The following is a 20,003-nucleotide window of genomic DNA, read 5'->3' on the forward strand; positions in this document are numbered from 1 at the left end:
GGAGGTGTAGTGGGCTCGGGGAGACAGTCTCGCCAACCCCTTGGTACGTCCCTGCCGGGGAACTGCCATTTTTCCAGGAGTGCAACAGGAAAGGACTGTCATGGTGTGGGTAGTCGTATCTAAGGGTCAGTAGGACTTTGCTCATGGTGATTGACAATAGATCTACATTACTAAATGGCATGACTGATGTTGGATTTACATTGCAGGGCATTTTTTTTAAATGAAAGACTTTTTCTTTAGTGTGTATGTTTATTTACTTTACAAGAGGTACATAGGAGGTGGGTACCTGGAGGCCCACTATTTTAAAGTGGGCTTCTAGATTACAATCAGTTTTTCCCTGCAGAACCCCACATCCCTCCTTGTCTTCATCAACATGGGCACAAAATGTCTTTCACTGGGTATCCTGCTGGCAAAGCACCCCCTCCCCGCAACAATGTTTAGGGCATGTGGCCTACTATGGTTCAGGATGGTGTGAGCTGCATGCTGGTCACCCAGGCTGCATTCCTGAATAAAAGTCTGGTGTGGATTTTAAGCGGAACCTCACACAGTTTTTTTTTTCTGTCCAGGCATTCATCCTGGATGGCCAGAAAAGTGCCATAAAGTCATCCGTAAAGTAGATACCAAATCCTTATCCTAGACAGGGATCTGGTATGGATTTTTACAGGGCAGACCACAAAATAAAGAAAAAAAAAAGATGTACAGTCCCCCTAAGAATCCATACTAAACCCTTACAGGAATGTAGCCTGGCTGGTTAGAAAAGGAAACAAGCAGCAAAACAAGCATTCCCTCCTAAACCATATTAAACTACATTTATGAGCATACAGGTGAAAAATTGAGTGATTATCCATCCTTTTTTATTATCACCACATACTTTAGATGTTCTGGAGGACCTCTGTGTTTACTGTGTTTTTTTTACACAATGTCATTAAGAATTTAAAAACTTTAATACATTAAAAAGCAGCTTTAATCATTGTACTTTGCTGGTTGGCTAAGCTTCAAGCCCCCCCAGTCAACAGAACACAATAGCACTGGAGGAGGCATTCCCCCGTCAATCAACACTGACTGTGTTTATGGGAGGAATCAAGCGATTTTCCTTTCCTTCCACCTGTGGTGCTTTAGCTCTCCAACCGGAGTGGGGGGCAGACAGCTATAAAAACAATTAGTACATTCGTAATGTCAGATTTCTATTGTTTATTAGAAAACAGAAACTGGAACTGGGTGTTCAAACACTTGGAGAAGGTGGATATCTTTCATGAATGGCCTTCATAAAATTCGGTGACCTTAGGTGAGACTTCTCTAAGCCCTTGCACACACGGTCGGACATTTCGATGGAAAATGTCCGATCGGACTGTGTTGTCGGATAATCCAACTGTGTGGGCTTCCATCAGAATATCCGACCGACAAAGTTTTAGAGCTGCGCTATAAAATTTTCTGACAACATGATGTTTGTAGAGAATTCCGATCGGACAAACTGAATTTATTCTCTCTTGAGAAAAGGAGATTAAGCGGGATATGATCAACAAGTGAACTTGGTGTTGAGTTATTTACTTTAGCCGCTACAGCTCTGGAAGGTTTACCCCCTTCATAATCAGGCCTTTTTTTTTTGCAATACGGCACTGCGCAGTCGTGCAACACTGTAATTGATTTGTCCTTTTTTTCCTACAAATAGAGCTTTCTTTTGGTGGTATTTGAAAGACTGGCAATTTTACAAACACAAAAAAGACCGTCAATTTAGAATTTTTTTTTTTACTTATATAAAACATATTGAAACAAACTGAAAAAAAATCTAATTTCCCAATAAGCATATGTTGATTGGTTTGTGCAAAAGTTATAGCATCTACAAACTATAGGATAGATTTATGGATTTTTTTTACTAGTAATGGCAGCGATCAGCAACTTTTAGTGGGACTGTAACATTGCGGCGGACAAATCGGACACTAAGTGACACTTTTTTGGACACCTTGTCCCCATGTTGATGGGGACAAGGGTCTCTTTCCGACAATCCTGGGCTGTGGTTGTTGGGGTCTGCAGGCAGAGGGCTTATCAGAAGGCCCAAGATCCTGTCCCCCCTATGTGAATAGGTATCGGGGTACATAGTACCGCTACCCAGTCACCAAAAAGGTGTACAAATGTAGTACACAAGAGACCGTTTTTGACAGATCCTTTATTAAAAAATAAATAAATAGCTTCCCTTGATGTAAATCCATCGTCAATCTGGCTGCCCACCGAACCCGAAAAATAGGAAAAATTTTAAATGCTCTCGCCTTCTAGAAGGCCTCCTGCTGTATGCCCACTCTGCGCTTTGACATTTCTTATATAGGCAAGGGGCGGGGCCACCTGGCTACGTCACTCGGTGGCACTGCCTCCTTCTGATGTCACGTGCCCTCAGCATGACCTCAACATGAGGGCAAGGTGCTTCAGGGGGGCGTGCTCCCCTGTCCCACAGCACTCACCCCCCATGTTGAGGGCATGAGGCATGGTATGGTTCAGGAGGGGGGCTCTCGCTCGTCCCCCCCTTTCCTGACCTGCCAGGCTCCATGCCTGTATAAGGATCTGGTATTGATTTTGAGGGGGACCCCATGTCATTTAAAAAAAAAGAAATTTCCGGCACTTTTTTTTTATTGTTCAGTTGTTAGCGGGGAAACCCTTTGACAAGTGATGACTTATCGGTTTTTATGGATGGATGATCATCCATTTACATCTGTTTACATCTGCTTCCATCAACATTCGTTTTTTGGAATGGATCAAAGCCCTATTTTTCTTCTGTTAAAACAAACTGATCAGACCAAAAAAGGGATGTGAATGGAGAAATGGTCCATTTTTGCAAATGGCTCTGGGACTCAAGTGGTTAGAGACTCTAGCTGGCAGATGTAAAGAACAGATGAAAAACTGATGACAAACTGAGGAAAACTCATGTAAACTTTAGCTTTTTTTATTTTGAAAAAACATGACTGAACTGATGAAACAACCGACAATTTTGATTATAAACAAATATGATTTATTTTCTGCTCTAAAACACATCCAATAAAAAAATTTAAAGAAATCTAATTTCTTCATCAATTTAGGCCATGGTATTCTGCTACATATTTTTGGTAAAAGAATCCCAATAAGCGTATATTGATTGATTTGTACAAAAGTTATAGCATCCACAAACTATGCAATACTTTTATTTTTTTATTAGTAATGGCGACAATCAGCAACTTATAGCGGGACAAATCAGACACCTAACTGACACCTTTGACACTTTTTGGGGGACCAGTGACATTATTACAGTGATCAGTGCTTAAAATATGCACTGTCACTATACTAATGACACTGGCAGGGGTGATGGAGGGTCGTGTGATGTATTGGAGGAGCACTGATGTTATTGGGGCTTCTGAAGTGAATGGGTAACCGCGACATAGAGGGAGAACGCTGTTGTGATAGGGGGGACCTGATATGAAGGGGGTGATTGTCTGCCTTGCTCCAGACTCCAGTTTACCATTGATAAGTAATGTTTAAATTTTCTACATTTTAACTGGTTGAGAAATGCTGGTTTAGAATGTCATACATGGGCCTTTAGTTGTACTTTAGCTGTATTAGGATGCTGCATCTCCTCTGGTTTCTGCATTAAAAATGCTTCACAAAGTGTTTATATTCAAGCTTTAAAATTACTGTACTTTATTTTAGGCAAGCCAGAAAAATATTTTCCTTACCAGGATTGTAAGCACATGGGGCAGAGATAATAGCACGTAAAGATACAACATTGCATTCAAGGAGGGGGCTGAGACTGGACCCTATGTGTGAAAGAAACAATGACCGATAAAAGTGATTGTATGTTGTGCATGGAAAATGCTTGCGTCTATATTTCCTGCTGCTTGAGTGCCAACAGAAGGTAAATTATTGGGTATACTGACAGAGACTATTAATCTTGAGTATACACTTCAACTAGAAGCAGTTATTGTTAGTTTCAGATCAGCTGTATGCCTATGCCATCCACATCATAAAATCAGACTTTTGTTCCCTAGTCTACACTTACACGTCGACAGCTAATATTTGATGAGCAATACATTTTCCATACAGGATGACTAAATCAATCTTATGATAAACGGGTCCAGTAACCCAGTTACTTGTATTCAAATTGGATTCCTCTATTTATTGGGATTGTGAAGGGCAATTATAACTAAAGCATTAAAAAAGTATTGATATTGTTAAAAAATGTATGCTTTATTATACATGTGATCTAATAAAACATGCATTTTTAAACAATATCAGTACTTCTTTAATGCTTTAGTTATAATTGCCCTTCACAATCTCACTAAATAGAGGAATCCAATTTGTAGACAATAATTGGGATGATGGCAACTACACCCTTGGTGATATGAACCTACCCTTTTTTTCAGTTACCTGTATTAACCATTCAGCAGGAATCTTCAACGTATATCTAAACTAAAGTGATTTATGATGTGCTTTTATGAAATGTTAAAACCAATCCTTTATTCTTCCTAGGAGTTAATCAATACATTATTAAATGTATTCTTAAATACTGCTACAGTAGTATACATACCTAAAATATACATTTATATTACCTTTCTGTAATGTGCTGCGTACCACAGCTCAAACAAGAACATGAAAGAGTAGCAGTTGAAGCCAATCAGAGCTCTGTTATATTACAGGGGCTGTCAGGCTAACACTGGCAGCATGTATACAGGAGGCAGGAGGGGAAAGCAGAGATATGAATTCCTTAATGTGATGCTACTCCTTCAATATTGGGCATTCCACCTAAAAGCCAAAAGTTAATAAGGGTGTTTTGCTAACCACCTAGTAGACACAGAGGTATCCAAATTATAAGACTAAACAGAACTGTTAGGTAAAACATATAACATATATACATTTCAACTGTGCAGTTTTGCTGGAGTTCATGTTTAAGTTTGTCACCACCATATCTACATAAGATACATTTTTACCATACTGTAAGTCTTACCTACAATCATGTGGTTGCATACATCGCAGAATGTGGGTTTTTTAAACACATGTTCCTGGAAAATGTGCGTCTTATTATCTGGCGGCTGTATTACTTTGGTAGGGCTTGCTGACTGAGTTTCTGAGCTTTGAGTCCTTCTGTTGCTGGTTGGGCTATCTTCTAGCTCTAAATCTACTTGAAATTTCATGTCACTATTAGTTCTTTGGAAGAAATTGTCTGCACTTTTACTCCGTATGCTCTTTGTCTTGAAGGATAGGGATTTCTTAAGTTTCTGGAGCTAAAAGCAATGAGAATAAGAGAATTTAGTTAGTAAAATATTTGGTAGTTATGAACTTAGAATCATTAGACAAAATACACTTGTCCTTTATCTCTTGGCTCCTTGGAAAAAAAACTAAAACAAAACACCCTATTGCACTAGAGCTATACTTACCTTAAAACTATGGCTGGACCTTCTTCAGTTCTTCATCTCCTGGGTCTCCTGGAACTAAAAATCTTCTTAGCACGAGCTATGTCTTTGCACTTATTATCTATAAAGTTTTTATAGTTCCATCACCTGTCAGGCCTATGCAAGTCTGAGGGGAGCGAGCAGACATGACCAATACTTTGTAAATTTTTGTTGCAGGGAGATGGAAGACTGAAGATGACTTGGCATTAAGGTACCGTAAGTATGCTTCTGTGAAGGGAAATGGGTGTTACATTTTAGCTAATGACGCTAGAAATAAAGGATTACTATAGCTATGTTTTTAAAGTGGTTGTATAGTGATTTTGGGGACTTTGACCTACAGGAAAGCCTATAATAAGGCTTACCTATAGGTAAAAAAAAAAAAATTCCTAAACCTGTACGGTTTAGGAGATATTCCCTTCGCAATGCGCCACTGACTGCAGCGGCGCATGTGCACAGGGGATTCCCGGCTGGAAGCCCGGCAGATGCCGGACCCTGCCGGGAAGAAATCTCCCACGTGCATGCGCGGGAGTGAGGATATCGCGGCTCTGGCCACTCACAGCGCCGGAGCTGCGATACCCGGAAGAAATGCAGAGGGAACATGTCAGCTCCCTTGGCGTGGATTGGGCTAGATGTCGGGGCCTCATTCTAAGGTAAGTATTTCATAATGAACTAGTATGCGGTGCATACTAGCTCATTATGCCTTTTCCTTTGCAGGTGGGAAATCAAAACAAAACACAACAGCGGATTTACAACCGCTTTAATATATGGATTACATTCACAAAATAGCAATGGCATTTGAATTAAAAAGAATGACAGGCGGTCACAAGAATTCATATGTGAACAGAAGGAGCAAAGCACCAAATGATCTGTTCAAGAGTACATATGACATTTATTTATTGACAATGGAGTCACAACCAGCAGAGGAAAGGTACTAAAAATGTTTCAGGGTCCAAGAATTTATCCTTGATCAGGGCTGGGAGTTGGTTTGCTAGGGTTCCTGATTTGGACTGTGTTATATTCTCCCAATGGGATATCTTAAACTAAAACTCTGCGGAGTTCAATTGCTGTGTGATGGTGATGCTGGTATCAAGTCCAGCACCTCTGTTTATTAAAATTTTTGGTAATAATTCATATACCACATTCAATATATATATATATATATATATATATATATATATATATATATACACACACACACACAGGCCTCACAAATCCTGCAAAATGTTCTTAAACTGGAACCAAATTATCCCATTCACACATGTGCTTGCACCTATGCACTGAATTCATTACATCAATAAATATGCCCTGCCTGGGTAAAATACAGGTTCCCTTTAAACTCATACCATTACTACACAACTGGAAATAAAAAGAAATGTATTTATTTTTGTTATCAGATTAAGGCAATTATGGACGCAGCTACAATATTTTTAATAATATTCTCAGTGATTTATTAATAATGAAGATGCATAAATACAATAGTCACCTATGGCTACTCCAAATGCTTTTGTTTAGTTCAGAGAAGTCTCTACATGGGGCTGTTGAAAACCAATATTGTTTAATAACACCCTATTGCTTATTTATGTAAATGATCAAGTGATATTTTTTGTTACCAAGGGGAGGACAAGTGATAAGCAGATAAAATAAACAGCATTATTTTACAAACAGCATGCTTTGCCTATATGAAAGATGTTCACAAATTCTCAGCTGAACAGCTTATGTTTGGCTTTATGCACACAAGTGGACTGCAGTTACATAGTTACATAGTTAGTAAGGTTTATTAAAGACACCAGTCCATCCAGTTCAACCTGAGTGAGTGTCTAGTCTACAAATGTCCCTATCCCAGTACAGCACACACTCACATCGGTCCCTACCCTCAAGGAGCCCACAATCCAAGGTCCCCATTCACATACTAGGGCCAATTTTGGACAGAAGCCAATTAACCTACCTGCATGTCTTTGGAGTGTGGGAGTAAACCGGAGTACCCGGAGGAAACCCATGCAGGCACAGGGAGAACATGCAAACTCCAGGCAGGTAGTATCGTGGTTGGGAGCACTGGCTTTGCTGCCTTTGTTTATTTCAAATAGTATAGAAATACACACAGTCTGAACTAAATACACCTCTAAACTTTCTGAGATGATAAAGAGGGACACATTTTGGTACAAAGCATGTATGCAAAGGATACACCTCTGCTGCACCCCCACTTACACGGACCACAAAGTCATGAATGACCAAGAGCAAACCAACATCTAGGGTTGAGGCAACCACAGGTATACAAACAAAAAGACATTCATATAATGTCAACTGTCTATATCTCTGGATCTTCTAAATAATTTGACCTGCAGTTCTTTTTGAGGATGACCTCTGCTTAGGCCTTTATTCATTACATGCTTAGATCAGCTACCTAGTCTGGGCTTTCAGGGAACTAAGTTGTATAAATTGCAATATTTAAGTTTTGTATAATTTTTAGGGGGGCATGTAATCATATAGGATATATATAAAGATGTCATATAAGGATGACAAATAGAGGAGGCCAAAAAAAAAGAAAAAAAAAAGAACACAATAGATATATTATATTAGGATGAAAATATAGGTATATTTATGGCAACAAAATATACAGACACTAGAAAAGATTCACTGATTATACAGTACATTAATTTAGGGCTATTCTTAAAATACACCAGTGGCGGAACTACCAGAGTCGCAGCAGTCACACTTGCGACCCGGCCCTGGCGTTCCACCACTTTAGGGGGGCTCCAAGACCCAGCATCTGCCCCTGCACCTCCGGCTGGCAGCTAACTATATAGTAGAGGGGGCGATTGGAAGCTATGTGATGTCCGTAGGATTTCTCATTTAGAGTACTCTCTAGCAGTTCACTTCTCAAGTGTCAGTGTATACAGTGAAGGGGGCGATTGGAAGCTCTGTGATATACACTGACACTCGGGAAGTGAACTGTTAGCTGGTATTCTGAATGGGACATCCCACGGTTATCGCAGAGCCTCCAATCGCTCTCTCCCACCCCCTCCACTGTATCCACTGACACTCGGGAAGTGAACTGCTAGCCATATGGGACATCCTGCAGATATCACAGGGACGCAGTATGTACAAGGGCTGCTGCTTTTTGCATCTAGGCTACTTCTGTAAGGTAAGCCCAGCACCTGAGCATGCTGTGTGTCTTACTATAACAATGCTCACCTGTCACACTTTCCCCCCACCTGTCACACCGACCCCCACCTGTCACACTGTCTCCCCCACCTGTCACACTGTCTCCCCCACCTGTCACACTGCCCCCTCTTATGACACTGTCCCCCCACCTGTCAGACTGCCCCCTCCTATCACATTCCTCCCACCTGTTAGACATGTGCACCATCAATAAATTTGTTTTGTTTTGTTCCGTTTCATATTAGCAGTTAATTCATATTTCGTAATTCATGTCCGAAATTCATTTTGGATTTGTACGAAATACAAACTTTTCGTAACAATTACGGACGTTCATTATGATGAATTTAAAAAGCAAAAAATCTCAATACGGCAGTTGTCGACTCATTATGCTCATTATGAGGGGCTCCCACCATCCCTGTGTTTTGCTGACTTCCTCCTGGGGCTGTACCCCTGCTGTGCTCATTATGAAGGGCTCCCACCATCCCCGTGCTGTGCTCATTATGCGAGGCTCCCACCATCCCTGTGCTTTGCTGACTTCCTTCTGGGACTGTACCCCTGCTGTACTCATTATGAGGGGCTCCACCATCCCCGTGCTGTGCTCATTATGAGAGGCTCCCACCATCCCTGTGCTTTGCTGACTTCCTCCTGGGACTGTACCCCTGTTGTACTCATTATGAGCGGCTCCCACCATACCTGTGCTGTGCTCATTATGAGAGGCTCCCACCATCTTTGTGATTTGCTGACTTCCTCCTGGGGCTGTACCCCCTGCTGTACTCATTGTGAGGGGCTCCCACCATCCCTGTGCTGTGCTGACTTCCTGGGTTTGTACCCCTGCTGTGCTCATTATGAGGGGCTCCCAAAATCTCTGTGCTGTGCTCACTTCCTCCTGGGGCTGTACCCCTGCTGTGCTCATTATGAGGGGCTCTCACCATCCCTGTGCTGTGCTCATTATGAGGGGCTCCCACCATCCCTGTGCTGTGCTCACTTCCTCCTGGGGCTGTACCCCTGCTGTGCTCATTATGAGGGACTCCCACCATCCCTGTGCTGTGCTGACTTCCTCCTGGGGCTGTACCCCTGCTGTGCTCATTATGAGGGGCTCCCACTATCCCTGTGCTGTGCTCATTATGAGGGGCTCCCACCATCCCTATGCTGTGCTGACTTTCTGGGTTTTTAACTTCATCATAACGAATAATCGTAATTATTATGACAATAATAAAACGATATTAACGAACATTCTTATTTTGTCCGATTCGAAATCTCCCATCAACTACCAGTACCAGTCTCCCACTCCCTTATTAAAAAAAGGCAATTTTCCCAACCCAGAAGAAAACCTCTGATTGGTCAACAAAATACCAATCACGTTTCCATGAACGGAATTTGGATCTGAAATTCAACAACGAAATTTCGAATTTCGTATGCAATTCCGAAGCATAGAAATTCGTATTTCGGATGCTTCCGAATGTACGAATTTTCGGAATTTGTACAAATTTTTGGATTCGTACGAAATGAACTGCATATGTCTACCACCTGTTACCCTGCTCCTCTTATGACACAGAATTGTAGGACATTTTGGAACATCCCGCAGGCACAATGCCCAAGTGTGAAAAGTCACACTGGAATGAATGGGAGGCAGTTTTCAGGCCATTTCCATCGCTAAAGCACCTGAAAACCACCCCCAGCGTGAAAGGGGTTTTAAAAAACTGTATTATTCAATGATTTGACACATAATTTTTCTTCCCAGCCCAAAAGTCAACTTTAGCTTAATTTTTACACTTATTAAATTACACCCCTTTACAAGCATCAGATGTTTTTTTCTGCCAAATCACTGTGGCCAGGAGGAAATGCTTGTAGGAGTGTTTGAATATGTTTAGTGTATTTTTTGTATAACTATTAACTTGGTGTAAAATGGATACTTACATATATTTACAATATAGAATATATAATTTTTCCTCCTGATGAAGTTGATGATTATGAGTTGAAATGCATTGAGGTTCTCTTGTTGTCTTGAATGACACCTTAATGGATAGAACTAATGATGTATTTGTTGTTATATAGTCTTGATGTATAGTAATTTTTAATCTTTGTCAATAAAGTGTATATTTTACAACATTTTCTTTTATTAGTCAATATGGTACCTTTTTGAGTAATGAAATAGTAAATGCATACTTGATTGGCAATGTGCCTCTAAACTTGCTAGAAAATGTAACTACTCCAGAAAGATTTTTACTCTGTAGCAAAACCCCTCCCTCTTTGCATGGCAAAGCCCTATTCTCTTCTGGGAGTTACTCATTTCTAATAATGTAATAAAAGCAAGAATATGCATGGCACTCTCAGTTATCCTGAAGGAAAAGGGAGACAAATATTTCAGCTGTGGCGATTTTAAATGTTATTGACCTTTGTGGAATTGCAGACCATTCTGTGAAGTACCTACTTACTTTCTGTGCTGGCCAATTTCTTCTGCCCCTCTCTACGTAACCTTTTATATAGCTGCCAGGTGAAGAGTAAAGGGATGCTACAGAGTGTCATTTAAGTGACAGCTCTGAGTCAGAAAGGGCTTCTGACATCACATTCAACATGGCGGTGCTCAAAAGCCATCTCTGGACATTTGGATGTCTGCAGAAGGTAGGCTTTTACAGGTAAATTACATGTCTAATATTGGTTAAGTGATCATATAATGTATTGTTGGATCCCGGCAATATAGATAAAAATCATTGCAAAAAACAGCATGGGTCCCCCCAGTCCATTACCAGGCCCTTCAGGTCTGGTATGGATATTAAGGGTAACCCTGCGCCAAGATAAAAAAATGGTGTGGGAGTCCCCCCAAAATCCATACCAGTGCCTTATCCGAGCATTCAATCTGGCAGGCCACAGGAAAAGGGGGTGGCGAGAGAGCATCTCCCCCCTGAACTGTACCAGGCCACAAGCCCTCAACATTGGGGGGTGCTTTGGGGTCCCCCAAAACACCCTTTCCCCATGTTGATGGGGACAAGGGCCTCTTCCCCACAATCCCTGCCCGATAGTTGTGGGGGTCTGCGGGCAGGGGGCTTATCGGAATTTGGAAGTCCCCTTTAACAAGGGGATCCCCAGATCCCCCCTATGTGAATGGGTTTTCAGGTACATTATACCCCTACACATTCACAGGACAGGAGACAGTTTGGGATGAGTTCTTTATTCAAAAAAGAAATAAATAAATGTCCTGTGATGTAAATCCATCTTCGATCACAGCGCAGATGATGCGAGAAAACCCCCCCCCCCAGAAAAACTCTGGGTGACTCAACCCCTTCTGATGTCATGTGACCTCATGTAACATCAGACAGGGCGGGGTCATCCATTTACATCTCCTGGTGGCCCCGCCCTCAGCTATATAACAGCTGACATCACAAAAAGGCTGCAATTGTGGCAGTTTTTTTTCCCTCAGGTCCGTCAGACACTGTGACTGAAGATGAATGGTCATCATGGGACATTTTTTTTTTAAATAAAGGACTTGTCCCAAACTGTCTCCTGTCATTTTTACTTTTTTGACACCTTTTTTGTGAATGTGTAGGGGTACAATGTACCTGATACCCATTGTCCTAGGGGTGGGATCTGGGGGTTCCCATATAAGCCCCCCCGCTCTCAGACCCTCACAACCACCGGGCAAGGGTTGTGTGGATGAGGCCCTTTACCTCCTTCAACATGGGGACAAGGTGCTTTGGGGGAGGAACCCCAAAGCACCCTCCCCATGTTGAGAGCATGTGGCCTGGTATGGTTCAGGAGGGGGGGCGCTCTCTCGTCCCCCACCCTTTTCCTGCAGCTTGCCAGGTTGCATGCTCAGATAAGGGTCTGGAATGGATTTTGGGGGGACCCCACTCTTTTTTTTTACATTTGGCGCTAGGTTTCCCGTAATATCCATACCAGACCTGAAGGGACCCCCATACTATTTTTTAAAAATTTTGCCACAGAATTCCCCTTAATATCTTTATCAGACCCAAAGGACCAGCAATGATTTTTGCAATGATTTTTATGTATATTGCTGGGACGGCAATACATTACAGCCACGCGCAGTTTTAAATGACATTTTTTCCTTTACAAATGTCACTTTGCTGCTCTCTTTCATAACACTATGTACGGCCGCTGTGTAAGCAGCCTTACATAGTGTGGGGCATGGACTAAGCCCCCAAGGCATGATTGGCCAAGGCACCCCGCTTTTGGCCAATCAGGGCTCTCGCAGCAAGGCGTGCTATGATTGGCTAAATCATGCAGGTCAGGTGCATGCTTTGGCCAATCAGCAGCTGTCAATGCACTGCGATCTCACAGTGCATTGATGGTCTTGCAGTTCATTATGGGACATTCCGCATGCATTCGAATTTCCCTTGCATGAGCCATAATGTTCTAAATTTGGCGACTGTACTACTACTCAGTATCTACTCAGTACCATGCAGTTTGGTGTGGTGTGATTTTTAAAAATCATGCCTGTAATACTTTTTGCGCACTCCTGCGAGTTTGACAGCTCATCAAAATGAATAAGCTGCCAGAAATGGAACGCACAAATACTCACGTGCTTCAGTGTGAACTTGCTTATGTTTTAGATAAGGTGAGGAACGGTTAGGGCCACTACCAGGTTTTTTTTTTAACTGTCAGGTCTTTTCCTCTACTAACTTTTACTGACTGAGTGCGAGGGTCTTCACCTTACAAGTTAGTACTGCCGAGCTGCACTTTTCACTTTCACATAAAATTAAATAATATAGAAACACATTACAAGATAAAAGACAGACACACTGATGAATTTTAAATCATAAGTTCTCAATCACAACTGACATAACCTTTAAACACCCTCCCCACATTAGGTGAATGTTAGCACACCAACTTTATAATGGATTTATTTTAGTACAAAATGAAGCTTTAATTTGCTTACATTATTCCATTCAACGGTGTAGTACTACTGTTTATTCATCCAGTTAATATGTGATGCAGACACCTCATAAATTAAACACGTCTCTTTCATTAATTTCTCTAACTAACCCAAAGCCCCCTATATTTGTGTCACATGTGATCAGCCTCCTAGGCAGTGCAACAGAGGAAGTGCTGTCTATCCAAAAAGTAATGAAAATAACTAGCTGTGGTCAGGTACTAATTAGCAGTGACAATTTCAGCGCTACCCCCATAGGAGCGGGCTAGATAAATTACCAAGATCCTTTCCCTAGTAGTTTCCTTGCAGCAGAACACACAGTTCAATCACTCTTCAGGATCATTAAACAATCCAGGGGTATGCTTTTTGTTGAAGCTTTATTGTAGAACTTGGATAGATAGTGGGTAATGGTAAGATACTACAGTAACCCTTATGCCGTGTACACACAATCGGATTTTCTGATGGGAAATGTTGGATGGGAGCTTGTTGGCGGTAAGTCCGACCGTGTGTATGCTCCATCGGAAATTTGCAGCACACAATTATCTTCTTCTTTAATGGGATAATAATGAAGCTGCTTTGCTGGTGATACTGATGGAGTTTTTGCAAACACATTTTCAAAAGCTTTTTTTTCCTACTGATATCAAGAATAATATTATTATGTTTTTTTTTTTTTTTTTTATTTCTGCAAGTTATCACAACACCATTATACCCTAGTTTTTAAGAACACAGATACAACTATGTTGATGTCCCTTGTCAATTATACATTGCATTTTTTAAAATGTAACTGCCTACTCCCAAACTGTCATTTGAAGTAAAACACACATACATAGCCAAGTATTATTCTCCACAATATTTTATTTGTGCATTAAAAGAATAATAATAAATTAGACATGCTATCTGCCAATAGAAAATAACCAAAAAGTGCATTCTATGCATCCAAAAATATAGAACATTTACCAAATCAAATCATTATTCAACCCAAAAAATAATGTCAAAGCAATAACTCCAAGGCCAATAATAAATAACACGTTATCTCCTCTGATTCCGTAACATGTCTGGTTGACGAACGGCTGTTCAGAAACGAACTGAAAAGCACAAAATGAAAAGCGATAAATGAAAAAAGCAAAAAGAAAAGTGCGAATCAACACTCACCAAACTTCTACTAACATGAAATTAGCAGAAGCAACCCAAAGGGTGGTGCTAAAGAGCTGAAAAAACACATAGTATGTCTAGTACGTCACTACGTTCATAATTGTTGTGCCAACATTTGTGTGACTGTGTGTATGCAAGACAAGTTTGAGCCAACACCGTTCGGACACAATTCCATGGTTTTGTTGTTGGAAAGTCCGATCATGATTATGAGGCTTAAGTAACAATTTGAGGACGCTGAACTTTTGCTCGATAGAGTAAAGAGTAGACTGAGCTTTGTAGCAGTGACTTGAGGAGATGTATCTTGCTCTCACTGAACAGTCCAAGTAAAGGAATTAAATAGAGCATGTTCTTAAGGACACAGGGCACAATGTCCCCCTTTGAACCTACTCACTCTAGCACGTGAGAGATGGCCTCAGCATACAACCTCTAAGATCTTCCTCAACAATCTGTATTTACAAATGTCCTTGGAAGTATTAGTTGCCTCCTTTTACTATCCTGGTGACACTTCCATCCTGTGATACCAGACTAGATTCTCAGACCACAGTCCCTTAGACAGCTTTCCACAACTTTTACCAAAGCAGGCTTCCAGGTTACCCACCCAAGGCCTTAGCACCCAGAAGACACATGGCAGAATGGCCTAGGGGGTTAGCAGCACCCCCCCCCCCCCCAGGGTATGATCTCTTCCTCATGAAAAAAGACCCCACTGCTCTCAGTCTCAGAGTATTTATACAAACTGCCAGTCACCATCTGGACATCTACCCCCAGGGATTGGCCAGGGCTGTATGGTTATGCAGTTGCTAATTCAGGATCTTTCCAGAGCTTTCTTGACCAGCCAGGGGAAAGCAATCAATCCTGCAGTCATTAAGTCATAGAACAGAACAATCAATGTTTGACCATTCTTCCAGAAGCACATTTGTGAGGTTAGGCACTGAAGTTGAATCCCTGGCTCACAGTCTGTGCTAATTCATCCCAAAGGTGTTCTATCAGGTTGAGATCAGGAGTCTGTGAGGGCCAGTCAAGTTCTTCCACCCCAAACTCGCTCATACATGTCTTAATGGACCTTAATTTGTTTACTGGTGCACAGTCATGTAGGGCCAACTTCAAACTGTTCCTACAAAGTTGGGAGAATAAAATTGTCCAAAATGTCTTGGTATGCTGACGCCTTAAGATTTCCCTTCACTGGAACTAAGGTGCCAAGCCCAACCCCTGAGAAACAACCCTACACACTAATCCCCCTGCCAACAAATGATTTAGACCATGTGCACAAAAAAAGGTCCATAAAGACATGGATGCATGAGTTTGGGGTGGAGGAATTATACTGGCCTTTAGGATGAATTAGAGTGCAGACTGCGAGCTGTCCCTTCTCTCCAACATCAGTGCCTAACCTCACAAATTTGCTGCTTCTGGAAGAATGTTCAAGCAATCCCCTAGACACCTTGTGAACAGCCTTCCCAGAAGAGTTGAAGCTCTTATAGCTGCAAAGGGTGGGCCAACTCAATATTGAACCCTACGGACTAAGACTGTGATGCCATTAAAGTTCTTGTGCATGTAAAGGCAGGTGTTCCAATGCTTTTGGTAATTTTTGGTAATATGGTGTGTGTGTGTGTGTGTGTGTGTATATATATATATGGATAACTTGGAACAGTGGTGAACCTTCCCAGGAGTGGCAGGCCTACAACAATTACTCACTCCAAGAGCTGCAGGCCTCACTTGCCTCAGGTAAGATCAGTGTTCATGATTCAACAATAAGAAAGGGACTGGGCAAAATGTTATCCGTGGGAGAGTTCCAATGCCAAAGCCACTGCTGACTAAAAAGAACACAAAGGCTCATCTCACATTTACCAAAAAACATCTTGATTATCCCCAAGAATTTTAGGCAAATATTCTGTGGACTGAAAGGGACAAAAATGTTACTTTTTGGAAAGTGTGCGTCCCGTTCATAACAAGAACATCATACCAACAGTCAGACATGGTGGTGGTAGCGTGATGGTCTGTGGCTGCTTTGCAGCTTAAGGACCTGGACAACTTACCATAATTGATGGAACCATGAATTCTGAGCTCTGTCAGAAAATCCCAAAGGAGAATGTCCGGCCATCAGTTCATGATCTCAAGCTCAAGTGCACTTGGGTTATGCAGCAGGACAATTATTTGAAACACAACAGCAAGTCCACCTCCAAATGGTTCAAACAAAGCAAAATGTAGGTTTTGGAGTGGCCTAGTCAAAGCCCATACTTAAATCCAATTAAGATGCTGTATCATGACCTTACACAGGCCGTTCATGCTGGAAAAATCTCCAAAATGGCTGAATTAAAACAATTTTGCAAAGAAAAGTGGGCCAAAATTGCTCCACAGCAATATGAAAGACTCATTGCCAGTTATCGCAAAAGCTTGGTTGCAGTTGTTGCCGCCAAGGGTGGCACAACCAGTTATTAGGTTTAGGGGGCAATTACTTTATCACATAAAGCCAGGCAGGTTTGGACAGTTTGTTTTGCCTTAATAAATTAAACCATTATTTAAAAACTGCATTTTGTATTTACTCGGGTTATATTGTAGTTATTTAATTTGTTTGATAATCTGAGTCATTTAAGTGTGACAAATATGCATAAAAAAAAAATCAGAAAGGGGGCAAATACTGTTTCACAGCATTGTATGTATTTCACAAAAGTGAGTACATCCCTCACATTTTTGTAAATATTATATTATGATATCTTATATAACACTGAAGAAATTACACTTTGCTACAATGTAAAGTAGTGAGTGTACAGCTTGTATAACAGTGTAAATTTGCTGCCCCCTCAAAATAACTCAACACACAGCCATTAAAGTCTAAACCATTGGCAACAAAAGTGAGTACACCTCTAAGTGAAAATGTCCAAATTTGGCTCAATTAGCCATTTTCCCTCCCCAATGTCATGTGACTCATTAGTCTTACAAGGTCTCAGGCATGAATGGGAAATAGCTGATGTGTTAAATTTGGTGTTATCGCTCTCACTCTCTCATAGTGGTCACTGGAAGTTCAACATGGCACTTCATGGCAAAAGCTCACTGAGGATCTGAAAATAATAATTGTTGCTCTGCATAAAGATGGCCTAGGCTATAAGAAGATTGCCAAGACCCTGAAACTGAGCTGCAGCACAGTGGCCAAGACCATACAGTGGTTTAAAAGGACATGTTCCTCTTAGAACAGGCCTTGCCATGATCGACCAAAGAAGTTGAGTGCACGTGCTCAGCGTCATATCCAGAGGTTGTCTTTGAGAAATAGACGTATGAGTGCTGCCAGCATTGCTGCAAAGGTTGAGAGGTGGAGGGTCAGCCTGTCGGTGCACAGACCATACACTGCATCAAATTGGTCTGCATGGCTGTTGTCCCAGAAGGAAGCTTCTTCTAAAGATGATGCACAAGAAAGCCTGCAAACAGTTTGCTGAATACAAGCAGACTAAGGACATGCATTACTGGAACCATGTCCTGTGGTCTGATGATACCAAAATAAACTTATTTTGGTTCAGATGATGTCAAGCGCGTGTGGCAGCAACCAGGTGAGGAGTACAAAGACGAGTGTGTCTTGCCTACAGTCAAGCATGGTGGTGGGGGTGTCATGGTCTTGGACGTGTACTGTGACATACTGAAGAAGAGCATGCTCCCCTCCATTCGGAGACTAGGTTGCAGGGCAGTATTCCAACATGATAACAACCCCAAACACACCTCCAAGACGACCACTGCTTTGCTAAAGTAGTTGAGGGTAAAGGTCATGGACTGGCAAGCAAGTCTCCAGACCTAAACCCTATTGAGCATCTGTGGGGCATTCTCAAACCAAAAGTGGAGGAGCACAAGGTCTCTAACATCCACCAGCTCTGTGATGTCACCACGGAGGAATAGAATAGGACTCCAGTGGCAACCTATAAAGCTCTGGTGAACTCCACGCCCAAGAGGGTTAAGGCAGTGCAGGTGCCACACAAAATATTGGCACTTTGGGCCTAATTTGGAAATTGTCACTTGAACCCCTTTCACACTAAGGTGCTTTACAGGCACTACAGTGCTAAAAACAGCGCCTGAGCCTCTCCTGTCTCTCTAGTGTGAAAGCCAGAAGGCTTTCACACTGGAGCGGTGCGCTTGCAGGACGGTAAAAAAAGTCCTGCAAGCCCCATTTTTGCAGCGCAGCTAAAGTTCCAAGATGGCACAGGGTGACTTACACATAAGAGGTGTATGGGGAGCTGAAACATGGGTTTTCCAACCTTTCCAAGTGATTCTTGGTTCCACAGGCTCTCCCGCCACACTATTTATTTAATGAAAGGCCATAGTTCTTCTTTAATTAGGAAGAAAATGTATTTTAAATCACCTGAGCTCCCTGTTAGTAGTACAGGGTAGGGCAATTTGACTTGAGGGGAAACATGTCAGAGAATACACAAATAGAACCTTTAAGTAGGTTTCCATTTGCACAATTTTTTTTTAAAGGGCTATGGGCAGTTCTGTTGGGAATCTCTACAAAAAATGTAAGAGGTGATGGTTATGGCTATCTGCATACACCAATAGGCCTTAGTGCCAGTTCACACCTGAATTGCAGATGAACATGCTTCACATTCCTGTGTGATTTAGTACAATGCGATTTTCAGCCCATTCATTTGAACAGGCTGAAATCGCACTGGATTGCACTAAAAGTAGTGCATGCACTATTTTAAAGACACACTCCACCACGTTTGTGATCTGTGTTTGGGGTGTTGTTAGGAACCTTTTGACACCCGCAGCAGATTGTAATCCCAGTGCATTTGGAATGCAGTACAGCAAATGCACACAGAATGTGGGATTCGCACACCAAGGTCCAGTGTGAACAGGCACTACGTTTAAACAGTCTTAGCTGCTCACAAGTTTACGCGTAACCATGTCATTATGACACACACACCCATTAAAACATGTCCAATATTCAACCTGGAATGCAAAAGAGGGCGACTCTTCTGAATTTACAACTCTTGTTTAGCCATCCTTTGTGCTGACATTCTGGTACATTTTCAGGTAAAAACAGCATGATTCAGATAATAGAACAATAAATCAATTAGCAATCTACCCATGTAAATCCTTCAAATGAACACTAAAACAATAGAACACCAGAAGCAAGAAAAAAAGAACAACAAAAGTAAGTTTCTTTACTAACATAATCCTTGATAAATTAATTATAAAACCAATGCCCAGAATCCACAGCTGTGAGTCACCTTCTCTTTGCTCCTAAAATGGGTTTTCTAATGGCTTAGCAGGGGATATAGCAATCAAACCTCATTAGTACATCTAAAGAGAGAAAATTATAGAATCGTGAAGTGTCTAGAGCGACATTCATTATTGATTTGACATGTAATTTAGACGTATTGCACCAAGCCAATTAAATCACATCTTTTATCTTATTTTGC

At 41.5% G+C, this 20,003-nt stretch overlaps 1 protein-coding gene across 1 annotated transcript in view; it reads right to left on the reverse strand.

Annotated features, from left to right (window-relative positions):
- Window positions 1-20,003, reverse strand: part of STAC (SH3 and cysteine rich domain) — a 378,751-nt gene that overhangs the window by 257,401 nt on the left and 101,347 nt on the right. Inside the window, exon 2 of the mRNA XM_077491753.1 lies at window positions 4,964-5,240. Coding sequence (XP_077347879.1) covers window positions 4,964-5,240 — 277 coding nt within the window. The remainder of the gene's footprint in view (window positions 1-4,963; window positions 5,241-20,003) is intronic.

This window comes from Lithobates pipiens, unplaced genomic scaffold, assembly GCF_037356315.1.
Source record: "Lithobates pipiens isolate NorthernLeopardFrog02 unplaced genomic scaffold, aLitPip1_a1.2 Scaffold_19, whole genome shotgun sequence".
Lineage (NCBI taxonomy): Eukaryota > Metazoa > Chordata > Amphibia > Anura > Ranidae > Lithobates > Lithobates pipiens.